At 46.2% G+C, this 24627-nt stretch overlaps 1 protein-coding gene across 2 annotated transcripts in view; it reads right to left on the bottom strand.

Moving 5' to 3' along the window:
- Nucleotides 1–24362, bottom strand: part of dst (dystonin) — a 394574-nt gene extending 370212 nt beyond the window's left edge. For both annotated transcript variants that reach the window (XM_067984067.1, XM_067984069.1), the window contains exons 1-2: nucleotides 24327–24362; nucleotides 10957–11018 (exon numbers count right to left, since the gene is read on the bottom strand). In XM_067984067.1, the coding sequence (XP_067840168.1) occupies nucleotides 10957–11018; nucleotides 24327–24339 (75 nt within the window). In that variant the 5' untranslated portion in view covers nucleotides 24340–24362. The remainder of the gene's footprint in view (nucleotides 1–10956; nucleotides 11019–24326) is intronic.
- Between the last annotated feature and the right edge of the window lie 265 nt (nucleotides 24363–24627).

Below are 24627 nucleotides of genomic sequence, written 5' to 3'. Positions count from 1 at the left end.
TGCACCGCCTCTAAGGCAAGTATATCCTTCCTTGGATAAGGAGACCAAAACTGTACACAGTAGACCAGGTGAGGTGCTACCCACTGAGCCACAGCTAACACCATCAGATCTTTAGTGAGCTGCTGACCCTATTTTTAATCTTTCTATTCTCTGAATTTTCTAAATTCTGGCTCTATGCTGCAGTTATCTAATGCAACAACCATGAACTCATCTCACCACCCTTCTGTCCAATCTGGCTGAAATAGGTTTTACTTTAATGTAGGACACCCCTTAGCAACCCAAGAACCAGTAGTAGGCCATTCAGCCCCTTGAGCCTGTTCCACCATTCAATTAGATCATGGGTGATCTGTACCCCAACTCCATTTGCCCGCTGCAGCGCCATATTCCTTGATATTCTTACCCAACAAAAATCTGTCAATCACAGTCTTGACAATTTCAATTGACCCCCCAGCCTCAACTACATCACCTCTTAACCTTCTCGACTCGAGATACAAGCAGAGACTATGAAACTAATTTAACCCTTTTAGCCCCGGTATCATTCTGGTGAATCTATGCTGTACCTCCTCCAAGGCCAATATATCCTTCCTGAAGTGTGGTGCCTAAAACTGAACACAGTACTCCAGATGGGGTCTGACCAAGGCTCTGTACAACTGAAGCACAACTTCCTCGCCTTTGCAATCCAGCCCCCTTGAAATAAAGACCAACATCCTATTAGCCTTTTTGATTACTCTGCACGAGCTTTTAGTGATTGACGTACATCGACACCCTTTGCTCCTCCACAGTTCCTAGTCTCTCGCCATTATGAAAATCTTCCAATTGGTCTCTCTCAGACCCAAAGTGGATGACCTCACACTTCACCAGCCACAGTTTTGCCCACTCTCTTAATCTGTCTGTGTCCCTTTGTAAATTCTTGCTCCCATCCACACAACTTACTGTGCCTCCTAACTTGGTATAATTTGCAAACTTGGATATACAACTCTCTTTTCCTTCGTCCAAGTTATTAATATATATGGCAATAAGCTGAGATCCCAGTACAGATCCCTGGGCAAATCCACTTGTCACATCCTGCCAATCAGAGAATGAACCCTTTTCCTTGCTCTCTTACCTTCCAACCAGTTAAACGTAGGGTGCTGCTTCAACAGGTTTATTATTGTTTCAAAAACACTTTCTAACTGCTCAGACTCTACTGTATTCAGCATCTAGAGTCTCTATCAAGATATGTTACATCCTGCACTGCTCCTTCACTGCTTTGCCCAGTACAAATGTCTTGGAGATTGAGGAAAGGGCTGCCTCAACGGTGGTTAAATCAGAACACCAAGATGTGTTGGTATCAGCAGCTTACAATTAAGCAAAATAACGGGAACATTGCTTTCAACTTTTACTGATGCCCAAAATCTCCATGATGTGCATCTTCAGTGTTCCATAAAGACATGAAGCATGGACACTCCTTGCAGTTGATAAGATTAATTAGATAGAAATAAAGCGTTAAGATGCGAGACACGTCAGTCGCACTCCAGATGTCGCAATTGCTGTAAGCGCAGCACAATAGTTAAAAAAAAATTATAAACCTAGGTTCTTCTGATGTGCAGCCTAAAATTTACATGCATGTTGTTGACCTCAGCAGGTTACAAGCTGCTACAGTTGCCTGGATCCACACCTGAAGTACTGGAGAGCCAGGTTAGCAGCTAAACACATTAATATTTTTCAAATGTTGCATCTAGCATGGATTTTGCCAATAACATCTTAGGCATCACACATACATCACACTTGCACCTGACAAGCGACAAATCACAATAGGCAGGTAACATACCAAATCAGACAATAGAAGTTTATCTATCAGCATTTTCCAATGAAAATAAGAACATAAGGACATAAGAAATAGGAGCAGGAATGGGCCATCCGGCCCCTCGAGCCTGCTCCACCATTCAACAAGATCATGGCTGATCTTCTGCCTCAACGTCATTTTCCTGCACTATCCCATATCCCTTGATGTCTTTAATATCTAGAAATCTATCGATCTCGGTTTTGAATGTACTCAATGACTGAGGCTTCTCAGCCCTCTGGGGTACAGAATTCCAAAGATTCACCACCCTCTGAGTGAAGAACCTTCTCCTCATCTCAGTCCTAAACGGCCTACCCTTTATTCTGAGACTATGACCTCTAGTTCTAGACTCCCCAGCCAATGGAAACATCCTCCCTGCATCGATTAAGAACGTATGAAAAAAACAAACCTTTCACAACCAAGCAGCAAAGATTAGAGACGAGGCAAAGAAATTGCTTCAAGTATTTTCTGAAAATCTTCTCCCTACCAATTTGTTTCTTCAACCTGCCGCTACACAAGTAATTATAATTTACAATACAAAAATGTAAATAACTAGCTGACAGATCCAAAACATATCTGCTAAGGAACTCTCTTCCAGTTGGGCCAAATGGCACAGTGGGTGCTGCTCGACTCTGCTCACAGCTGATAGAAATTAAGTATTGAATCATACAACACAGAAGGAGGCCATTTGGCCCATTGTGCCGATGCTGGCTCTTTGGAAGAGCTATCCAATTAGTCCCACTCCCCTGCTCTTTCCCCATCACCCTGCAGATGTTTCCTTTTCAAGTATATATCCAATTCCCTTTTGAAAGTTACTAATGAATCTGCTTTCAGGCAGTGCATACCAGATCATAACAACTCACTGAGTAAAATAAATTCTCCTCATCTCCATTCCGGTTTTCTGACAATTACCTTCAAATTAAATAATTTAAACAACTTTCTTGGTGTTTGAAAAGCAAATCGTGCTGGAAGTACAGCTCTCCCTTCCCTTCTCCCCTCTTCCAACTTTTATTCTCCTTCAAAAATTCACACTGTACCAAATTTTTATGGGAGGACTGGAGTGAATTTCTGGATGGATAAATTAAGATTGGCCAAATGGCCTTCCTCATTCACAATTATTGTGCAATCGTTATGATATTTACGTCCACAGACTAGCTCTCATTCTCCAGTCTATATCCAAGGCTAAACATGGCCAAATCATTCTCAGACTCTTGGATTCCACAGGACTTTTATTAGGTTCTCCTCCCCTCCCCAGTCCATGAGCAGGTGCCACTTTAAAACTATAATGTGCTATTATGAGTTCATGAAACGTAGCCTGCTGTGAAATTTTGCCTGCAGCAAGTTACTTGCAATGACACTTTAATTCTCACTTCTTGTTTGCATAAAATAAACCCTTCGCTGACCTTTAGAAACTAGTGAGGACTTGACATCGTACACTTATCACTGATAAACTGTTTTAAACATTCCACAGCAGCACAATTGTCAGTATGACTAGTGCAACATCAAGAAACTCCAATTTCCAGGATTACTGCAGCACAGTTTGAGATATCATGAACATAGCACGACATAATCTAACTCCTGTAATCACAGCAGTCCAATAAAGCACATAACTATCAACAGTAAATGTGAGTTGAGGTGTAATAAATCATGGAAATTGGACACAGATGGGGTAGCTGGACATAGCTGCTAGACTGGGCCTGCGGCAGGTGGTGAGCGAACCAACACGAGGGAAAAACTTACTTGACCTCGTCCTCACCAATCTACCTGTCGCAAATGCATCTGTCCATGACAGTATTGGTAGGAGTGACCACCGAGCAGTCCTCGTGGAGATGAAGTCCCGTCTTCGCACTGAGGACACCATCCAACGTGTTGTGTGGCACTACCACCGTGCTAAATGGGATAGATTCAGAACAGATCTAGCAGCTCAAAACTGGGCATCCATGAGGCGCTGTGGGCCATCAGCAGCAGCAGAATTGTATTCCAGCACAATCTGTAACCTCATGGCCAGGCATATTCCTCACTCTACCATTACCAACAAGCCAGGCGATCAACCCTGGTTCAATGAGGAGTGTAGAAGAGCATGCCAGGAGCAGCACCAGGCATACCTAAAAATGAGGTGCCAACCTGGTGAAGCTGCAACTCAGGACGACATGCATGCTAAACAGCGGAAGCATCATGCTACAGACAGAGCTAAGCGATTCCACAACCAATGGATCAGATCAAAGCTCTGCAGTCCTGCCACATCCAGTCGTGAATGGTGGTGGACAATTAAACAACTAACGGGAGGAGGAGGCTCTGCAAACATCCCCATCCACAATGATGGCCGAGTCCAGCACGTGAGTGCAAAAGACAAGACTGAAGCGTTTGCAACCATCTTCAGCCAGAAGTGTCGAGTGGACGATCCATCTCGGCCTCCTCCCGATATCCCCACCATCACGGAAGCCAGTCTTCAGCCAATTCGATTCACTCCACGTGATATCAAGAAATGGCTGAATGCACTGGATACAGCAAAGGCTATGGGCCCTGACAACATCCCAGCTGTAGTGCTGAAGGTTTGTGCTCCAGAACTAGCTGCGCCTCTAGCCAAGCTGTTCCAGTACAGCTACAACACTGGCATCTACCCGACAATGTGAAAAATTGCCCAGGTATGTCCTGTCCACAAAAAGCAGGACAAATCCAATCCGGGCAATTACCGCCCCATCAGTCTACTCTCAATCATCAGCAAAGTGATGGAAGGTGTCGTCGACAGTGCTATCAAGCGGCACTTACTCACCAATAACCTGCTCACCGATGCTCAGTTTGGGTTCTGCCAGGAACACTCGGCTACAGACCTCATTACAGCCTTGGTCCAAACATGGACAAAAGAGCATTTGACCGAGTGTGGCACCAAGGAGCCCTTGTAAAATTGAAGTCAATGTGAATCAGGGGGAAAACTCTCCAGTGGCTGGAGTCATACCTAGCACAAAGGAAGATGGTAGTGGTTGTTGGAGGCCACTCATCTCAGCCCCAGGACATTGCTGCAGGAGTTCCTCAGGGCAGCGTCCTAGGCCCAACCATCTTCAGCTGCTTCATCAATGACCTTCCCTCCATAAGGTCAGAAATGGGGATGTTCGCTGATGACTGCACAGTGTTCCGTTCCATTCGCAACCCCTCAAATAATGAAGCAGTCCGAGCCCGCATGCAGCAAGACCTGGACAACATCCAGGCTTGGGCTCATAAGTGGCAAGTAACATTCGTGCCAGATAAGTGCCAGGCAATGACCATCTCTAACAAGAGAGAGTCTAACCACCTCCCCTTGACATTCAACGGCATTACCATCGCCGAATCCCCCATCAACATCCTGGGGGTCACCATTGACCAGAAACTTAACTGGACCAGCCATATAAATACTGTGGCTACAAGAGCAGGTCAGAGGCTGGGTATTCTGCGGCGAGTGACTCACCTCCTGACTCCCCAAAGCCTTTCCACCATCTACAAGGCACAAGTCAGGAGTGTGATGGAATACTCTCCACTTGCCTGGATGAGTGCAGCTCCAACATCACTCAAGAAGCTCGACACCATCCAAGATAAAGCAGCCCGCTTGATTGGCACCCCATCCACCACCCTAAATATTCACTCCCTTCACCACTGGTGCACTGTGGCTGCAGTGTGTACTATCCACAGGATGCACTGCAGCAACTCGCCAAGGCTTCTTCAACAGCACCTCCCAAACCCGCGACCTCTACCACCGAGAAGGACAAGAGCAGCAGGTACATGGGAACAACACCACCTGCACGTTCCCCTCCAAGTCACACACCATCCCGACTTGGAAATATATCGCCGTTCCTTCATCGTCGCTGGGTCAAAATCCTGGAACTCCCTTCCTAACAGCACTGTGGGAGAACCGTCACCACACGGACTGCAGCGATTCAAGAAGGCGGCTCACCACCACCTTCTCAAGGGCAATTCGGGATGGGCAATAAATGCCGGCCTCACCAGCGACGCCCACATCCCGTGAACGAATAAAAAAAAAACAAATTTGGCCCATCATGCCTTTTCCATTGTTGCCCGCTCTACATTGGAGCCATCCATTCTATCCTCCCATAAACTTTTACATTTCTCATACGAACATCGGCAAAAAAAGATCAAGGTCTATCTAGTTGGCCTTCTACCATCCTAGTAGTTGTATAATACAATGATAATAGAGATTGATTGCTTTTAGTCAACAACTCCATCAATTAGTCTACAACGGACCTCGACAGGAGGCGAGGAAAACACCCAGTGGTGGAGAGCTTTGGGAACCACTGGTTCAAAGTCACCTTTTCCTCTCAAGCCTGTTACGTCATACACTGTATCCCAAGATGTTTTATTTTCTGGAATTAATCTAATTTGCATCTGAATGAATCAATACTAATTGCTTCCATCGTCTCCCTCGGGAGCCTGTTCCATAGATTGACCACTCACAAATATTGTTTTCATCAAATGTTGATTAATGCCCTCTTAAACGTATTCTTCAAATTTCTAAGATTTGAATCGTATGAACACAACTTTGCACAGACGGACTTTTCATCACAATGAAGGGGAGGGAGCAGCTCCCCCTTCCCCCGATCAATCACAGGTATGGTATTGCAATACCCTAAACAGGAGAAGGAAGACTTTGTCTGGGGGTCCAAGGTAGAATGCGTCCATAGGGTCACCACGTACAAGCCCCCAGATAAAAAAAAGGGGGGGCGGGGGAGGGAAATGTCCCCAACATCGCTCTGATCCTGATGGCCACCTTTGTGTGTAGCTGCCTCAGGATGTGTGTAAAGCCCCAGTACGCAAACATCAAGTGTCACTACATGCTGAGTTTCTACCTGTCCAACACACTGAGAAAGCTGGGTCTGGCCACGCTGACCGGCAGGCGCAGGACGTCCAGTCCAGCTGGACAATACCCCCCAAGCTGTCCCAGGTGGAGAAGTTCCTGAGGAGGAACCCCTTCGACCACAAGGCCGTCAGACAGTGGTTGACACGTATCATTCGCAGAGTCCTGCAAGGGACGGAAAGGGTGGTCTCCATCAGTTTCTTCCCCGACCAAACGGTCGGTGCCATTTGGCAGAACGTCTCATCACCGGAACTGACCAACAAGCACCAGGATGTAGCCTGGATGGTGGTGAGCAAGGCCCTCCCAGTGCGGTCCTTCCAACATGCATGGAATCTCAGCGCCACCGCAAGCTTCCCTCGAGGCTGTGGCGGGGAGGACACAGTCGTCCACCTCCTGATGGACTGTCCCTGCGCGCAGAGGGTGAAGAGAGAGATGTGTTGGTATCTGTCCTGGTTCATCCCAAACAGTTTGGTAACACAGGACGCTGTGCCCTACAGACTGTTCCCCGGGATGCACAACGAGACAAATATCACCTGCGGCTGGAAGGCCATCAACTCGGTGAAGGAGGCCCTTTGATCAGCCCGAAACACGCTGGTCTTTCAGCTGAAGGAGCTGTCCATGACAGAGTGTTGCCGACCGGCGCACTCCAAGGTCAAGGAGTACGTACTGCAGGACACACTGAAGCGAGGTGCGGCCTACCCAAAGGCTCTACGGGGAAAGGCCACCCCACCTTAAATTGTACACCATGAGTCATAAGAAATACTGTGTTTGAATTGCAATAACGAGATCGCTTTGTGTACGATCTGTAGTGTTTTGGTTTGAATTGTACTGGTTTGGAATTGTGATATTTACATAGAATTTAAAGGTACACACAGTTCAATGAAATAAAGAATATTTTGAAACCTTTTTTTTAAAAGTTTTAACGCAAGTAACTTACATTGAATTAAATGTTTCCTGGGTTAGGAAGTTGGTTTATGTCAAACAGCATGAGATTAGCATTAACGGGCTGGTAAATGAGGTAATGTCTTGCAAATATTCTGGTGGATAATCAAGGTTGCACAACAGTCTAAAGCTGCACCTACTACCTGCCTGTTCAAGAGCAGCAGTTGCCAATCCCCAATATGTTGTTGGGCTGCCTGCCCCCCTCGCATCCATGGTCCTCCCGCCCCCTCACATAAGGTATGAAATTATATTGATGTCATTATTTAGAAATTGGGCATGAGAGGTATTCCAGCTAGTTGAAGTGGTCTAAAACTTGAGAACATTTAATATGGGTTCATTTTTACCATGACACATTTAGTCTAAAGCTGCTCTCCACCTCATTAATACCACGAGGCAACCGACAAAAAAAAATTGGCCCTGTTCAAACATACAATGCACGAAATATAGATTCTGCAAAACTTGAGATTGTCAAGACAAAAGGAATGTTTTATGACCTTCTCCCACTAGAAACCGCACAAACAAGTGCAGCCCCATTCCAGAGGTTGTGCATTCCCTGCACAATCCTAAATCTCTCTCCTCCACGCTTCACCAAAACAATAGCCTATCAACACAATTTAAAAGAATCTGGTAAACTGAAATGTCCACATTCCAACAATCAGAGCCATAAATATGGTGGCCAAATTCATGACAACACTTAAGTTTGTCAAATTCTTTACATTGAATCCTGCTTATTTGAACAAGGTGCTGGAGGATGATACTCTTTTTTTTTAGGATCACATGGTCATAAAGCTTGCACAAGAAAAATCTGTAACTTGTCTGATCAAATGGTTTCCAAAACAACCTGGTCAACATTCCCAGCACTTCATAGTAGGCTCACCTCCCGGATTGTAGGGATGTGGGATATGGCTAACCCAATATCCTATGGAATTTTGCTCATTTTCAAAGAAGTTGGCCTCTGATTTCACCCCTCTCCTTTCTAAGGGTGAAACCATGTGAAAAGTAAAGACTTGCATTTATATAAACCTCAGGACATCCCAGAGCGCTTCACAATAAATGATATTTTGACTATTGTAATGTAGAAAACACAGCAGCCAATTTGCGCACAGCAAGCTCCCACAAACAGCAATGAGATAATGATCACATCATCTGCTATTTTAGTGATGGTGGTTGAAGGATAAATATTGGCCAGGACACTGGGGAGAACTCCCCTGCCCTTCCTTGAAATAGTGTCATGGGATCCGAGAGGGCTGCTGGGTGACGACAGTGGTTACACTTCAAAAATCATTCATTGGCTGTAAAGCGCTTTTGGACACCCTGAGGTTGTGAAAGGCGCTATATAAATGCAAGTACTTTCTTTCAGGCCTTCCAAAAATGCCCTCATGTATGTCACACTTCAAATTTAACTGTAGCACAAATAAAACCCTTTGGATTGGCACAAGCAACCAAGGTTAAGATAACCTTACTGATTAGTTCAGATACAGATTCCTATCAATCAGGAACCCGCAACCCACAGAAAATCAGCCAAAATCTCCATTCTATTTAAAGCAACCAATAGTGAACCAGCAGCTACCACAAAATGAGCCAATCAAAACGTTCAATATCTGTCCTAATTTCAGCAGCGATTGAGGAAATGCCTGAAGATTAAAAACAAAGATACAAATTAAATAATTCTCAAAGAAATCACAAAACTTACCAATTTTTATCTTAAAAAAAACTGCAATACTTTCCCGCAGGGTCTTGACTTAGATAAAGCTACATAGAATTTACTGCACAGCAACAGGCCATTTGGTCCATGCCAGTGTTTAAGCTCCACACGAGCCTCCTCCCTTCCGACTTCATCTAACCTTATCAACATAACCTTCTATTCCTTTCTCCCTCACGTGTTCATCGAACTTCCCCTTAAATGCATCTATGTTGAACTCATCAAGATGTACCCAGCTTCCAAAGTTTGAATTACTTAGTTATTTTTGATATTCATTCTCGGGATGTCGGCAAGGCCGGCATTCATTGCCCATCCCTAATTGTCCTTAAGATGGTGGTGAGCCACCTTCTTGAACCACTGCAGTCCCTGCGGTGAAGGTGCTCCCACAATGCTGTTAGTGGAATTTTGACCCAGGTGACGAAGGAACAGCCGAAATATGTCCAAGTCGGGATGGTGTGTGACTTGGAAGTGGTGTTCCCATGCACCTGCTGCCCTTGTCCTTCTAGGCAGTGGAGGTCGTGGATTTGGGAGGTGGGCTTTCCTCCTGATATCTTCCACCCTGGTGTCTCTTCCCCACCCACCGCTCCCCCAAACATGTCCCTGCCATGGTCATTGCTTCCCGATCCCCTCCCATATTCACTGGCAAGCTTCAGCTCCTCCCGAGATGAGGAAAAATTTCTTCACTCAGAGGGTTGTGAACATTTAGATTTCTCAACCCCAGAGGGATGTGGATGCTCCATCGTTGAGTATATTCAAGGCTGAGATGGATAGATTTCTGGACTCTAGGGGAATCAAGGGATATGGAGATAGGGCGGGAAAGTGGAGTTGAGGTAGATGATCAGCCATGATCTTACTGAAAGGCGGAGCAGGCTTGAAGGGCCGTATGGCCTACTCCTGCTCCTATTTCTTATGGGCACCCTACAGTAATGGCAGCAAGTCCCTCGACATTACAATAATCAAGGATTTCCACTGCACAACTGTTAATCACAGCTGACCCTAAACTACAGGGAAAGACCTCCGGCACCAACCAGCACCCTTTCTCCTCCCGCCACCAGTAACATCCCTCAGATCTCTGGTCCAAGTTTCACCACGGTACCAGCCAACCTCTGTCACGCCATCGTTTAAAAAGGTACACCTCAGATCATAGGGAGCTGGAGGTACACTTACAGGAGTAACTGATGATGCTGAACCCCAGACAATACTTAGTGTAAAAACAAACTGTGACAGGGACCGTTCTAGCAGCAGAGACATTAGAAAATATGAGGCTGGCTATCATGGATCTACTTTCATTCCATTAAGCCTGTTCACCGCAGGTATCTCAGGTTTCATTTCCAGAGACGTAGCTATCAATACAAGGTGCTCTCCTTCAGCCCCTCTCTCCCACCCTCCCAAGGTATTTACAAAATGCAATTCTAGGAAAACTAGGACTTCAAATAAATCGCTAGGAATGAAGGAGGGTGCAATATTAATCATCAAAACATTATTTTATTCAGGAAGAATACATTAAATGACACCACACCTCATGTTGGGCTTTCTCCTGCGAAAATTCTGGTGGATACTCAAGAGTGCCGATAATGTGCGGGTATCTGCCAGGTTTTAAATTAAGGTGACAAGTGTGGAAAATGCACGCATGGAAATCTCACTGACCTTAATGAGGTGCTTATTGATCCATTTTGTGAAGGTCTTCTTCTGCACTTTGTCCCGTTCATCTGAAAAAGAAAAAAGCAGAATGAAATGAAGAGCACAGCTCACAATTCACCTTCAGAAAGTCTTCCCTTCAAGTTACTGCAAAGTAGCCTGGATTAGGGAGATATTCAGCCTCCGAGAACTGGGAAATAAAAAGAGATAGGGATTTTTCTCGGCTGCTACAATAATCAAACCACCTGCTATCAGTTCTTACAAGAAAAACACAAGCATTTCTGTAAACTTTCTACTGTAAATGCTTTTTAAGTATTTCACACATTCAGCCACACTGCTACCTGATCAGAGACATCATCCGATGTACCATAAACGTGTGCAGCCTGCATTACAAACTGGAGGTTGTGGGGGAAAAGGGAGATAGGATCACTCGTGTTCTAAAGTATAGAATCAGAGCACAGAAGGAGGCCATTCGGCCCATCCTGACTATGCCTTTGAAAGAGCTATCCAATTAGTCCCACTCCCCTGCTCTTTCCCCATCACCCTGCAATTTTCAACCCCTCAAGTATTTATCCAATTTCCTTTTGACAGTTACGACGTAAAAGAAAATTCTCCTCATCTCCCCTCAGGTTCTTTTGCCAATTATCTTAAATCTGTATATTTTGGTTACCGACCCTCCTGTCAGTGGCAACAGTTTCTCCCTATCTACTCTATCAAAACCCTTTATAATTGTGAACACCTCTATTAAATCTCCCCTTAACCTCTGCTCCAAGTAGAACAATCCCAGCTTCTCTAGTCTTGCCACATAACTGATTTCCCTCATCCCTGGTCCCATTCTAGTAAATCTCCTCTGCACCATCTCGAAGTAGATTGTTACCAGATGGCCATACTTTTGGCAGTGGGACTGCAGTCAAGTCTATTGGCAGAGGTAAGAAATCTGGATATTATTGTCCAATTGAAGGGTGAGGAACACCCAGCAGAATTGTTCGCTTCTGTCCTTCCAAATTTGGTTTGCATTGGGGGAGGGGACAGGGAGCATTTAAAGCATAATACCCGAGTTAAAGTACTGGTGGGTACAGCTCCACCACGGGTAGTGGTGGCAGTGATTTGAGAACAAACACAAGATACGCATTGTACATAAGAACACAAGAAATATGAGGAGTGGGCCTTCTTTTTTATTCGTTCATGGGATGTGGATGTTGCTGGCAAGGTCAGCATTTATTGCCCATCCCTAATTGCCCTCGAGAAGGTGGTGGCGAGCTGCCTTCTTGAACAGTGTGGTGACGGTTCTCCCACAATGCTGTTAGGAAGGGAGTTCCAGGATTTTGACCCTGCGACGATGAAGGAACGGCGATATATTTCCAAGTTGGGATGGTTGGTGACTTGGAGGGGAATGTGCAGGTGGTGTTGTTCCCATGTGCCTGCTGCCCTTGTTCTTCTAGGTGGTAGAGGTCACGGGTTTGGGAGGTGCTGTCGAAGAAGCTTTGGCGAGTTGCTGCAGTGCATCCTGTGGATGGTACACACTGCAACCACTGTGCGCCGGTGGCGAAGGGAGTGAATGTTTCGAGTGGTGGATGGGGTGCCAATCAAGCGGGCTGCTTTGTCCTGGATGGTGTCGAGCTTCTTGAGTGTTGTTGGAGCTGCACTCATCCAGGCAAGTGGAGAGTATTCCATCACACTCCTGACTTGTGCCTTGTAGATGGTGGAAAGGCTTTGGGGAGTCAGGAGGTGAGTCACTCGCCGCAGAATACCCAGCCTCTGACCTGCACTTGTTGCCACAGTATTTACGTGGCTGGTCCAGTTAAGTTTCTGGTCAATGCTCCGCCATTCAAGATCATGGCTGATCTTCGACCTCAGCTCCACTTTCCCACCCGATTCCCATATCCCTCGATTCCCTGAGTTTCCAAAAGTCTATCGACCTCAGTCTTGAATATACTCAATGACTGAGCACACATTGAAGAGTACTGGCCTAACTTGGATTTTCTTTCTCCCCCACAGAATATTAGTGCCAATTCGTTAAATGGTGGCAGCAGCACCGATATATGTTGGCTCTCCAAGAAGCCACTTCATCCTTTCCCCTCATGATTCAAAGAGAAATTCTAAAATTTACCTCAGCAAGACTGACAGGTAGAAAATTAACTCAGTAACATACAACACGCCGAAAAAAAAAAGCATCCTTTTTTTAAAAAAGGGCTGACGCAAGAGAGTAAGGGAGACAAAACTCATTGAGTGTTTACAGGAAGGAGAATGGGAAGAGTCAAGCTAAATAACTGAGAGTCAGTGAGCTTGCAATGCATGTCCGGGGGCTGCAGTTTGGACACCCTTGTTTTTTTTTATATTCGTTCATGGGATGTGGGCGTCGCTGGCGAGGCCAGCATTTATTGCCCATCCCTAATTGCCCTTGAGAAGGTGGTGGTGAGCCGCCTTCTTGAACCGCTGCAGTCCTTGTGAAGGTTCTCCCACAGTGCTGTTAGGAAGGGAGTTCCAGGATTTTGACCCAGCGACGATGAAGGAACGGCGATATATTTCCAAGTCGGGATAGTGTGTGACTTGGGAGGGGAACGTGCAGGTGGTGTTGTTCCCTTGTGCCTGCTGCTCTTGTCCTTCTAGGTGGTAGAGGTCGCGGGTTTGGGAGGTGCTGTCGAAGAAGCCTTGGCGAGTTGCTGCAGTGCATCCTGTGGATGGTACACACTGTGTGCCGGTGGCGAAGGGAGTGAATGTTTAGGGTGGTGGATGGGGTGCCAATCAAGCGGGCTGCTTTGTCCTGGATGGTGTCGAGCTTCTTGAGTGTTGTTGGAGCTGCACTCATCCAGGCAAGTGGAGAGTATTCAATCACACTCCTGACTCATGCCTTGTCGATGGTGGAAAGGCTTTGGGGAATCAGGAAGTGAGTCACTCGCCACAGAATACCCAGCCTCTGACCTGCTCTTGTAGCCACAGTATTTATACGGCTGGTCCAGTTAAGTTTCTGGACAATGGTGGCCCCCAGGATGTTGCTGGTGGGGGATTCAGCGATGGTAATGCCGTTGAATGTCAAGGGGAGGTGGTTAGACTCTCTCTTGTTGGAGATGGTCATTGCCTGGCACTTGTCTGGTGCGAATGTTACTCGTCACTTATCAGCCCAAGCCTGGATGTTGTCCAGGTCTTGCTGCATGCGGGCACGGACTGCTTCATTATCTAGGGGGTTGCGAATGGAACTGAACACTGTGCAATCATCAGTGAACCACCCCATTTCTGACCTTATGATGGAGGGAAGGTCATTGATGAAGCAGCTGAAGATGGTTGGGCCTACGACACTGCCCTGAGGAACTCCTGCAGCAATGTCCTGGAGCTGAGATGATTGGCCTCCAACAACCACTACCATCTTCCTTTGAGCTAGGTATGATTCCAGCCACTGGAGAGTTTTCGCCGATTCCCATTGACTTCAATTTTACTAGGGCTCCTTGGTGCCACACTCGGTCAAATGCTGCCTTGATGTCAAGGGAAGTCACTCTCACCTCACCTCTGGAATTCAGCTCTTTCGTCCATGTTTGGACCAAGGCTGTAATGAGGTCTGGAGCCGAGTGATCCTGGCGGAACCCAAACTGAGCATCGGTGAGCAGGTTATTGGTGAGTAAGTGCCGCTTGATAGCACTGTCAACGACACCTTCCATCACTTTGCTGATGATTGAGTAGACTAATGGGGCGGTAACTGGCTGGATTGGATTTGTCCTGCTTTTTGTGGACAGGACATACCTGGGCAATTTTCCACATTGTCGGGTAGATGCCAGTGTCGTAGCTGCGCTGGAACAATTTGGCTAGAGGTGCAGCTAGTTCTGGAGCACAAGTCTTCAGTTCTACAGCCGGAATGTTGTCGGGGCCCATAGCCTTTGCTGTATCCAAGGCACTCAGCTGTTTCTTGATATTACATGGAGTGAATCGAATTGGATGAAGACTGGCTTCTGTGATGGTGGGGATCTCAGGAGGAGGCCGAGATGGATCATCCACTCGGCACTTCTGGCTGAAGATGGTTGCAAATGCTTCAGCTTTGTCTTTTGCACCCACGTGCTGGACTCCGCCATCATTGAGGATGGGGATGTTTACATAGCCTCCTCCTCCCGTTAGTTGTTTAATTGTCCACCACCATTCACGACTGGATGTGGCAGGACTGCAGAGCTTTGATCTGATCCATTGGTTGTGGAATCACTTAGCTCTGTCTATATCATGTTGTTTCCGCTGTTTAGTCCTGAGTTGTAGCTTCACCAGGTTGGCACCTCATTTTTAGGTACGTCTGGTGCTGCTCCTGGCATGCTCTTCTACACTCTTCATTGAACCAGGCTTGTTGGTAATGGTAGAGTGAGGAATATGCCAGACCATGAGGTTACAGATTGTGCTGGAATACAATTCTGCTGCTGCTGATGGCCCACAACGCATCATGGATGCCCAGTTTTGAGCTGCTAGATCTGTTCAGAATCTATCCCATTTAGCACGGTGGGACAACATCCCGGCTGTAGAACTGAATACTTGTGCTCCAGAACTAGCTGCACCTCTCGCCAAACTGTTCCAGCGCAGCTACGACACTGGCATCTACCCGACAATGTGGAAAATTGCCCAGGTATGTCCTGTCCACAAAAAGCAGGACAAATCCAATCCAGCCAATTACCGCCCCATTTGTCTACTCAATCATCAGTGCCACAAAACACGTTGGATGGTGTCCTCAGTGCGAAGATGGGACTTCAACTCCATGAGGACTGTTCAGTGGTCACTCCCACCAATACGATCATGGACAGATGCATTTGCGACAGGAAGGTTGGTGAGGAGGTGGTCATCACCGCTCATCACCTGCCGCAGGCCCAGTCTGGCAGCTATGTCCTTCAGGACTCGGCCAGCTCTGGTACTACCAAGCCACTCTTGGTGATAGACATTGAAGTCCCCCACCCAGAGTACATTTTGTGCCCTTGCTACCCTCAGTGCTTCCTCCAAGTGGTGCTCAACATGGAGGGGGACTGATTCATCAGCTGAGGGAGGTCGGTAGGTGGTAATCAGCAGGAGGTTTCCTTGCCCATGTTTGACCTGATGCCATGAGATTTCATGGGGTCCAGAGTCAATGTTGAGGACTCCCAGGGCCACTCCCTCCTGACTGTATATCACTGTACCGCCACCTCTGGTGGGTCTGTCCTGCCGGTGGGACAGGACATACCCAGGGATGGTGATGGAAGAGTCCGGGACGTTGGCTGAAAGGTATGATTCTGTGAGTATGGCTATGTCAGGCTGTTGCTTGACTCGTCTGTGGGACAGCTCTCCCAATTTTGGCACAAGTCCCCAGATGTTTGTGAGGAGGACTTTGCAGGGTCGACTGGGCTTGGTTTGCCTTTGTCGTGTCCGGTGCCTAGTGGTCCGTCCGGTTTTATTCTTATTAGAATTTCAGAGGGCAATTAAGAATCAACCACATTGCTGTGGGTCTGGAGTCACATATAGGCCAGACCGGGTAAGGACATCAAGTTTCCTTCCCTAAAGGGCATTAGTGAACCAGATGGGTTTTTACGACAATCCGGTAGTTTCATGGCCACCATTACAGATACTAGTATTTTAATTCCAGATTTTATTTAATTAATTGAATTTAACTTCCCCAGCTGCCGTGGCGGGATTTGAACACACGACTCTGGATCATTAGTCTAAGCCTCTGGATTACTCGTCCAGTAACATAACCACTATGCTACCATACCCTTGTGCACTACAGAAAGGGGGGAGGAGGAGGAGGTGAAAAGCAGTCGACAGCTGTCAGGAATAATATGCTGCCTGAAAGGGTGGTGGACGCAGATTCAATCGTGGCTTTCAAAAAGGAATTGGATAAATACTTGAAAGAACTAACTGGATTGCTCTTACAAAAGAGCCGGTATAGGCTCGATGGGCCGAATGGCCTCCTTCTACGCTCTGTATGATTCTATGATTCTATGGGATGCTTCAGGCAAAGTAACGATCTATTCTATGGCAGGGTGGGAAGTCCAACTGCATTTTCTTCATTGATGAAGAAACAATGATGGCCCTTGGCACAGGGTTGAAAATGAGACAATTTCTCCACAGCCACCGTCTTTGACAACAGTTGTATATGTGTATTTGATGCATTTAAGGGGAAGCTGGATGAAGACACGAGGGAGAAAAGAATAGAAGGGTATGCTGATCGGATGAGATGAAGAGGGGTGGGAGGTGGCTTGGGCGAGTATAAACACCAGCTTGGGCGAGTATAAACACCAGCTTGGGCGAGTATAAACACCAGCTTGGGCGAGTATAAACACCAGCTTGGGCGAGTATAAACACCAGCTTGGGCGAGTATAAACACCAGCTTGGGCGAGTATAAACACCAGCTTGGGCGAGTATAAACACCAGCTTGGGCGAGTATAAACACCAGCTTGGGCTGAATGGCCTGTTTCTGTGCTGTACATTCTATGCAATTTGCTCAGTGACAAACACCTCCTTTCAGTTGGGTGTCTGTCAACACAACGCCTTTCACAACAAGCTGCCTTTAGTCCTCTAAACACTCCTCTAGATGTAATTAATCCTTTTTGCAGTGACTCAACTGTAAGAAGGCCATGTCTGGTTTATATTTTGAACAGAGCTGCCATAGCAACCACCAACCACGTGGCAAACCATTAGTTTCTAACCTAAACAACTTGCAGTTTTGAAATTCTGCGTTGCATGAAAATTGTGAAGAAATCAAATTCCAAGAGTTTCCCCTTATGCAACATAAAAAATACTGAAAGCACTGGTTGAATAATGAGAGCTAAAACTAGAATAGACACTAACCAGGCTATGTAAAACACCCTTAGAAAGAAGAACTTTGACCAGGAGGGGTGGAACAGGAGATAAGGGGAGGGGGGGGTACTATGATTTCTTAATTTGGGGAGGGGTGGAAGGAAAGAGAAGAGAAATGTAACTATTCCAATGCTCTCCTCATCCACATCCCACCTTGTCCGCTGCGTAAACACTTGAGCTCATCCAAAACTCTGCTGCCCATATCCTAAGTCGCACCAAGTCCTGTTCACCTGTCACCCCGTGCTCGCTGACCTACATTGGCTCCCATTCCTACAACGTCGCTGTTTTAAAATTCTCATCCTGGTTTCCAAATCTCTCCATGGCCTCGCCCCCTCCCTATCTCAGTAACCACCTCCACCCCTACAACCCTCGGAGATCTCTGTGCTCCTGAATTACTTTTGAAGTGTCCTCACTGTTACGGAAGCAAACATAGGAGCCAATCTGTGCACAGCAAGGTCCCAAAAACAATGAATAAACGACCAGTTAATCAGTTTTGGCAACACTGGTTGAGGGAATTACATGGCCTCTGGGTGACGGTGGGGAGTGTGCGTATATAGTGATGCACAAGGCAGCACAGTTGTGTGGGGCAGGCTGGATGGACCAGAGGGTCTTTTCTCGTCCGTTGTTTGTACAAATATAGGCCAGGAAACTGGCAGGACATCCCTTCTCAACTCCAAATAGTGTCATGGGATTGGTTACATCTACTGGACAGGCCTGCAGGACCTGGGTTGAGTCGGCGACCCAAAAAGACGACACCTCTGAGTGCAGCATTCCCGCAGTATTGCACTGGAGTGTCAGCCGAGGTTATGTGCTCCAGTAGGGGCATGGACCCACGGCCTTCTGAAGCTGTAGGGAGGTCCCAAGCAGAAAGGACCAGGCCTTCAGGAACTTTGCACACCTCAGCAAAACTTCTAGCATTGGCAGGGGCCGGTAAGCAGATTGTGTTCTCGGGAAACCGGGGGGTGGGGGTGGTGGGAAGAGGGTCAAAGAAGAGCAACAGAATTTACAGCACAGAAACAGGCCATTTGACCCAACTGGTCTATGCTCCACACAAGCCTCCTCCCACCCTACTTCATCTCACCCTATCAGCATATCCTTCTATTCCTTTCTCCCTAGTGTGTTTATCCAGCTTCCCCTTACAAATGCATCTGTTCTATTCGTCTCAACTACTCCGTAGTGAGTTCCACATTCTAACCACTCCCTGGGTAAAGAAGTTTCTCCTGAATTCTCCACTGGATTTGTTAGCGACTATCTTTTATTTATGACCTCCAGTTTTGGACTCCCCCACAAGTGTCAACATTTTCTCTACGTCTACCCTACCAAACCCTTTCATTATCTTAACGACCTCTAACAGGTCACTCCTCAGCCTTCTCTTGAGAAAAGAGCCACAGCCTGTTTAGTCTTTCCTGATAGTTATAACCTCTCAGCTGTGGCATTGTCATTGTACATTTAAATTTTTTTTTTGCATCTCCTTAAAAGAAATGCCACCTCGACTAAAGTGACAACTTCTTTACTTTTACTGTCAGTTTTCATATGTGTTGAGTCAGTAAGAGAGGTTTGGACAGCATTAATCGATTTTATTCCAGAAGCGATAGTAATAGTTGTCTTGGGGACAGTGAAAAATTATTCTGCATTACTGACCCCTACTGTATGAAGTTGCTCTACTGCAATAAATGAACCTTAAACAATGGGAGTGTTTCTTTACCATTGAATTATCTTGCTCTCAGAATATTACATTTGGGGAAAGACAACCCAATATTGGAAACTCAAAACATTTTTTTGGAACCACCAGCTCCAGACACGATCCAGTCTGAAACCTATCCCCTCTTCACAGGTCACAAACACACCTCTCAATACCAATTTCTACAAAGTAATAAAATGGTTCCAACACAACGATACCACTTTATAAAATTTATTCATTCTCAGGGAGGCGAGTGTCGCTGGCAAGGCCGTATTTATTACCCAAAGAAGGTGGAGGTGGGTCTTCTCCGTGAAGGGCTGTGGTCGTGGTGGTGAAGATGCCACCATAGTGATGTTAGGTAGGGTATTCCAGATATTCACCCACTGACGATGAACCTATATAACCTCTCCATCACCAAGAGCGCCTATTTCCACCTCTGTAATATCACCTGTCTCAGCTGTTCTGCTGCTGAAACCCTCATCCATGCTTTTGTTACCTCCAGACTCAACTATTTCAAGGCTCTCCTGGCCAGCCACCCACCTTCCACCCTCAGAAAACTACAGCTTATCCAAAGCTCTGCTGCCCATATCCTAAATCGCACCATATCCCGTTCTCCCATCAACACCTGTGCTCGCTGACCTACTTTGGCTCCTGATCCACCATCGCCTCAAATGTAAAATTCTCATCCTTGTGTTCAAACCGCTCCGTGACCTCACCCCCTCCAGCCTTACAGCCCTCCGAGATCTCTGCGCTCCTCCAATTCTGGCCTCTTGCACATCTCCGATTTTCATCGCTCCACCATTGGTGCCATTTAAAACCTAGCTCGTTGACCAAGCTTTTGGTTACCTGTCGTAATATCTCCTTATGTAGCACGGTGTCAAATTTTGTCTAATAAAGTGCTCCTGTGAAGCACCTTGGGACGGTTAACTCTGTTAAAGGCGCTATATAAATGCAAGTTGTTGTTGTTGTTGTTGTTGTTGTTGATGATGATGATGAAGGAACGGTGAGCTGTGTCCAAGTCGGGATGGGGTCTGACTTAGAGGGGTGATGGTGTTAATCCCAAGGCTGCAGAACTACACAGTATCAGCCAAATCAATTCTATGCCACAAAGACAGACAAGAGTGACTGCACTTTTAAACATCAGAAGCTTCTCAAGGCAAGAAATGATCCCTTGACAGGATCTCTTACATCCCAAAAACAATTTTTTTTTAAAAATCTAGGCATATTCACATTGGTGACATCACCCGATAATCTATGAAACCCTCAAATACTCAATTCCTTATCTTACATCCCCAGTTTTTCAACCAGTGCGAAGGTGGATTATGATTTTGCAGTGACAGGAGTTGTCACCCGATCGTTGGTAACTGTACACCCTTCATACAATTTCGTTTCAACTACCATCAAGGATTTAATGAATGCTCAAAACAGTCAGCTCAGCATTTGTGGAGTTTTACTGGAAACGTAACTGAGACATTAAAAGTAAAGAGGGATGTGAACATGTATGAATTGTGAAAAGGCCATTAATTTGACATTATACACTGAGAAAATTTGTGGATGGATTGCTCACAACTACAATCACTTCAAATATCTTGATCCGGCCTGTGAGCCTCTCGCCCGAGAGTTGGAAGAGTTATGGCTGATATACAGAGCTCAAGGATTTCCAGTGAAGTGAAACCATGATTCCCACCGCACTCCCCACCCCCACCCCCCATCGCCCCCACACTCCCCCCAATTCTCCCCCCAGTCCCCGCACTACCTCCCAATTCCCCATACTACCACGTTCCCCTCCATTACCTGCACGCCCCCTCATTTTCCCCCTCCATTTCCTGCACTCCCCCATTCTCCCCCTCCCTATTCCCCACACTCCCCCACCCTCATTCCCAGCAATAGCCCCCCCACTACCCACACGCCCCCTCATTCTCCCCTCCCCCCATTACCAGTACTCTTACCCCCCCAAATCTCCCACATACCACCTCCTCCCCGCCCATCAAGTTCAATTATGCCAAGTAAAAGGAGGGTGTTGGGGCAGCAGGGTGGGGGGGGGGGGGGGGGGGCGAATGTATGACAAGACTAAGATAGATGTATGTTAAAGCAGTGCCTTAAGAACAAATCGCTGGTCTTCCACGTTAAGAATTAACGTTCTTCACTGGGGTTAATTAAAATTCCAGCCAAAAGAAACCAATGTTATCTTCACTTAGCTCTTCACTGAACTGTGATTTTATTTAAAACCTCCAGAGGGTCACCAACACCATTGTGGTGTCTTTGAAATAAAAACAGTCAGAAACCAACTGAACTGCTTGGACAAGTCCTTAGTTTGTTACAGTTTAGCTTAGTGAAGAGCAATATCAAGTGTTGCAGGGAACGATATGTTCTCACGCCTGATTCCCCCTGCATTAGTCTTCCACTTGGAACATGCTGTATTCTCCTTGTACTGGCTTGCCTTTTGGGAGAGGCAGAGTTTGGTAGGGAGAAGTAAAATTGAATTAGGTGCATAATGAATAAACTGCTAGGGGCAGGGGCGGGGGGGAGGGGGCGGAGGAGAAAGAGAGGGAAGAGGTGAGGGCAAGGAGAGAAAAGGTGCAGAACACTTTGTGTCTCAGAGTTTTAAGCTTACAGAAAGTTCCACCTCCTTAGGCAGCATCGACAATGTCAGAATCTCCTACCACAGTAAAGAGACAGAAATTACAAGTTGTACGGGAGGGGGCGGGGTTATTCCATGTCCGAGGAATTTTCAAGCTGCAGAGGGGAACAAATTACATTTTTTCCCCCAGAGGAAAACTCATCTTAAAAATTGCAACATCTTCACATTTAATTGATCTCTTCAGTTTCTCCATCCTGGCCTCTTCATTAAAAATGAAGGCCTGCAATTCGTTATTTAAAAGCAAAGCTTTGGGCAAGGGATTCAAACCCAGTCTGTGTAATTCGAGGCTGATGCTCCAGACATTCACCCAGTGCAAGAGGACACAAGGTAGAGGGCAGGGGGGGGGGGTAAGAGACACAGCGGAGACAGTGTACTGACCAGGAGTTGTGGGACGAGAGAGAGAAAAAAAAGAGGGAAAAAAACAAAGAACTTGCATTTATATAGCGCCTTTCACAACCTCAAGATGTCCTTTACAGCCAATTAAGTACTTTTTGAGGTGTAGTCACTGTTGTAATGTAGGAAACACAGCAGCCAATTTGCGCACAGCAAGCTCCCACAAACAGCAATGAGGTTGTGACCAGATAATCTGTTTTAGTGATGTTGGTTGAGGGATAAATATTGACCAGGACATCAAGGAGAACTCCCCTGCTCTTCTTCAAAATAGTGCTGTGTGATCTTATGTCCACCTGAGAGGGCAGACGGGGCTTCGGTTTAACATCTCATCCAAAAGGCTGAAGTGTCAGCCTGGGTTATGTGTTTCTGGAGTGAGGACTTGGACTCACGACCTTATGAATCAGAGGCGAGAATGCTACCCACTGAGCCATGGCTTCTCGCTGGGGTACGGTTCCACGGGACGCAAGCATCCTCCAGTACCTCAAAACTGATCATTATTAACGTGGGAACCTCAGCAGCAAGTGTCAGCAGACAATTCTACTGCTGAGGCGGGACGGGGTATCTTAACTGATCCAGATACTGTCCTCACTAGACATCCTTGTAAAACAGCAGAGGCACACAAGTGAGATACTGTATCTCTCTTATAAATTCTCAGGGCTAGCAAGAGGAGAATGGATTTCGGTGAGGTCATGCAGATTCACAGGGGCCGCATCAAATCTGGAACACCTCAATCACCATTGGCGGGTTGGGAAAGCACTAATTATGCAGGAGACAAGAGGCATCTAGAAACTTTGTACAAGTCCACACACACCCCCGGAAACTTAAACTGAAGACTTTAGAGAAACAGGACAATAGGTCTCAGGAGCACATTATCACTGCCCTTTGATCACCTTAAACACAGAATTAATACAGCAGTACAATGAAAGGGACAGATACCAGTCATGAGTTGGGACAGGCTCAGTGCACTGAGTTTCTGCACTTAGCTCATTCCTGGGTGTTTGCAATTTTGTGGAAAAAGTCCCACAAGCAGCAAAAATGTCAATTTTGGAGCCAGAACAAGTTGCTTACCACAACTCAACTTATCCTAGGTTATGAGCCAACTTATAATCGTCGCAAACAACTAGCGCCTTTAACGTATCGAGGTGCTTCACAGGAGCGTTATCAGACAAAATTTGACACCGAGTCACATAAGGAGATATTCGGACAAGGTGACCAAAAGCTTGGTCAAAGGGGTAGGTTTTAAGGAGTAGCGTCAGTCATAATAACAATGCACACAGTTTACAAATCACAGAGACATGGCCAGACTACACAGTAAGGAGCCAAGGAGGAGCAGAAAGAGGTTACCAAAATTGCAAACAAACTAATTTTGGCTCTCACCTCAAGACTTGACTTCAACATTCATAGAATCACAGAATCATATAGCAAAGAAGGAGGCCATTCAGCCCATCATGCCTGTGCTGGCTCTTTGAAAGAGCTATCCAATTAGTCCCACATTCCCTTGCTCTTTCCCCATAGCCCTGCAAATTTTTCCTCTTCAAGTATTAATCATTTTCCCTTCTGAAAGTTATGATTGAATCTGTATGCATTCCAGGTCATAACTCGCTGAGTAAAACATTTCTTTTCTCTTATCTCACCTCTGTTTCTTTTGCCAATTACCTTAAAGCTGTGTCCTCTTACATTGTATTAAAAGTATGAAGTGACTAAAGCAGCTAGCCGTTAAGGAACAAAAAGGCACAAGCATTTCAAGTTACGACATACAGCTTGTTAATGGAACAACATTTAGCCAGAGCTGTGTCTGAGTTACAGCATGTGCTCGAAGTATACACGGTAGCTGAACCTAAAATACAAGCGGGACACACAAAAGGAACTAACCCATACAACACATCCGCTTGACCAGCTGAGTGTTCAGCTCCCTTTCACTTGGAAAAAGACACTGCATCTCACTTCCAAGCTGCACACTGCAAGGTTCTGATATTTCCATTTCCAGCGCTGAAACACACACAAGTAAGGGAGGCAGACTGACTAAAGAAGCTCCTCCCATTTAGCCTTGAGGAGTAGTTACTCCCCCTGCCTTATTAGACAGAAAAGTTAAACCAGGGCATTTTTTTTAAAAAAGAAGAAATTTCTTGCCAACTGTTATCACAATGAAATATGCCATAGCTGAAGAGAAACT

This window comes from Heptranchias perlo, chromosome 5 (assembly GCF_035084215.1).
Source record: "Heptranchias perlo isolate sHepPer1 chromosome 5, sHepPer1.hap1, whole genome shotgun sequence".
NCBI classification, from domain to species: domain Eukaryota; kingdom Metazoa; phylum Chordata; class Chondrichthyes; order Hexanchiformes; family Hexanchidae; genus Heptranchias; species Heptranchias perlo.
Note: the sequence above shows the minus strand (reverse complement) of the source record. Positions and strands in the feature narration are given on the sequence as shown.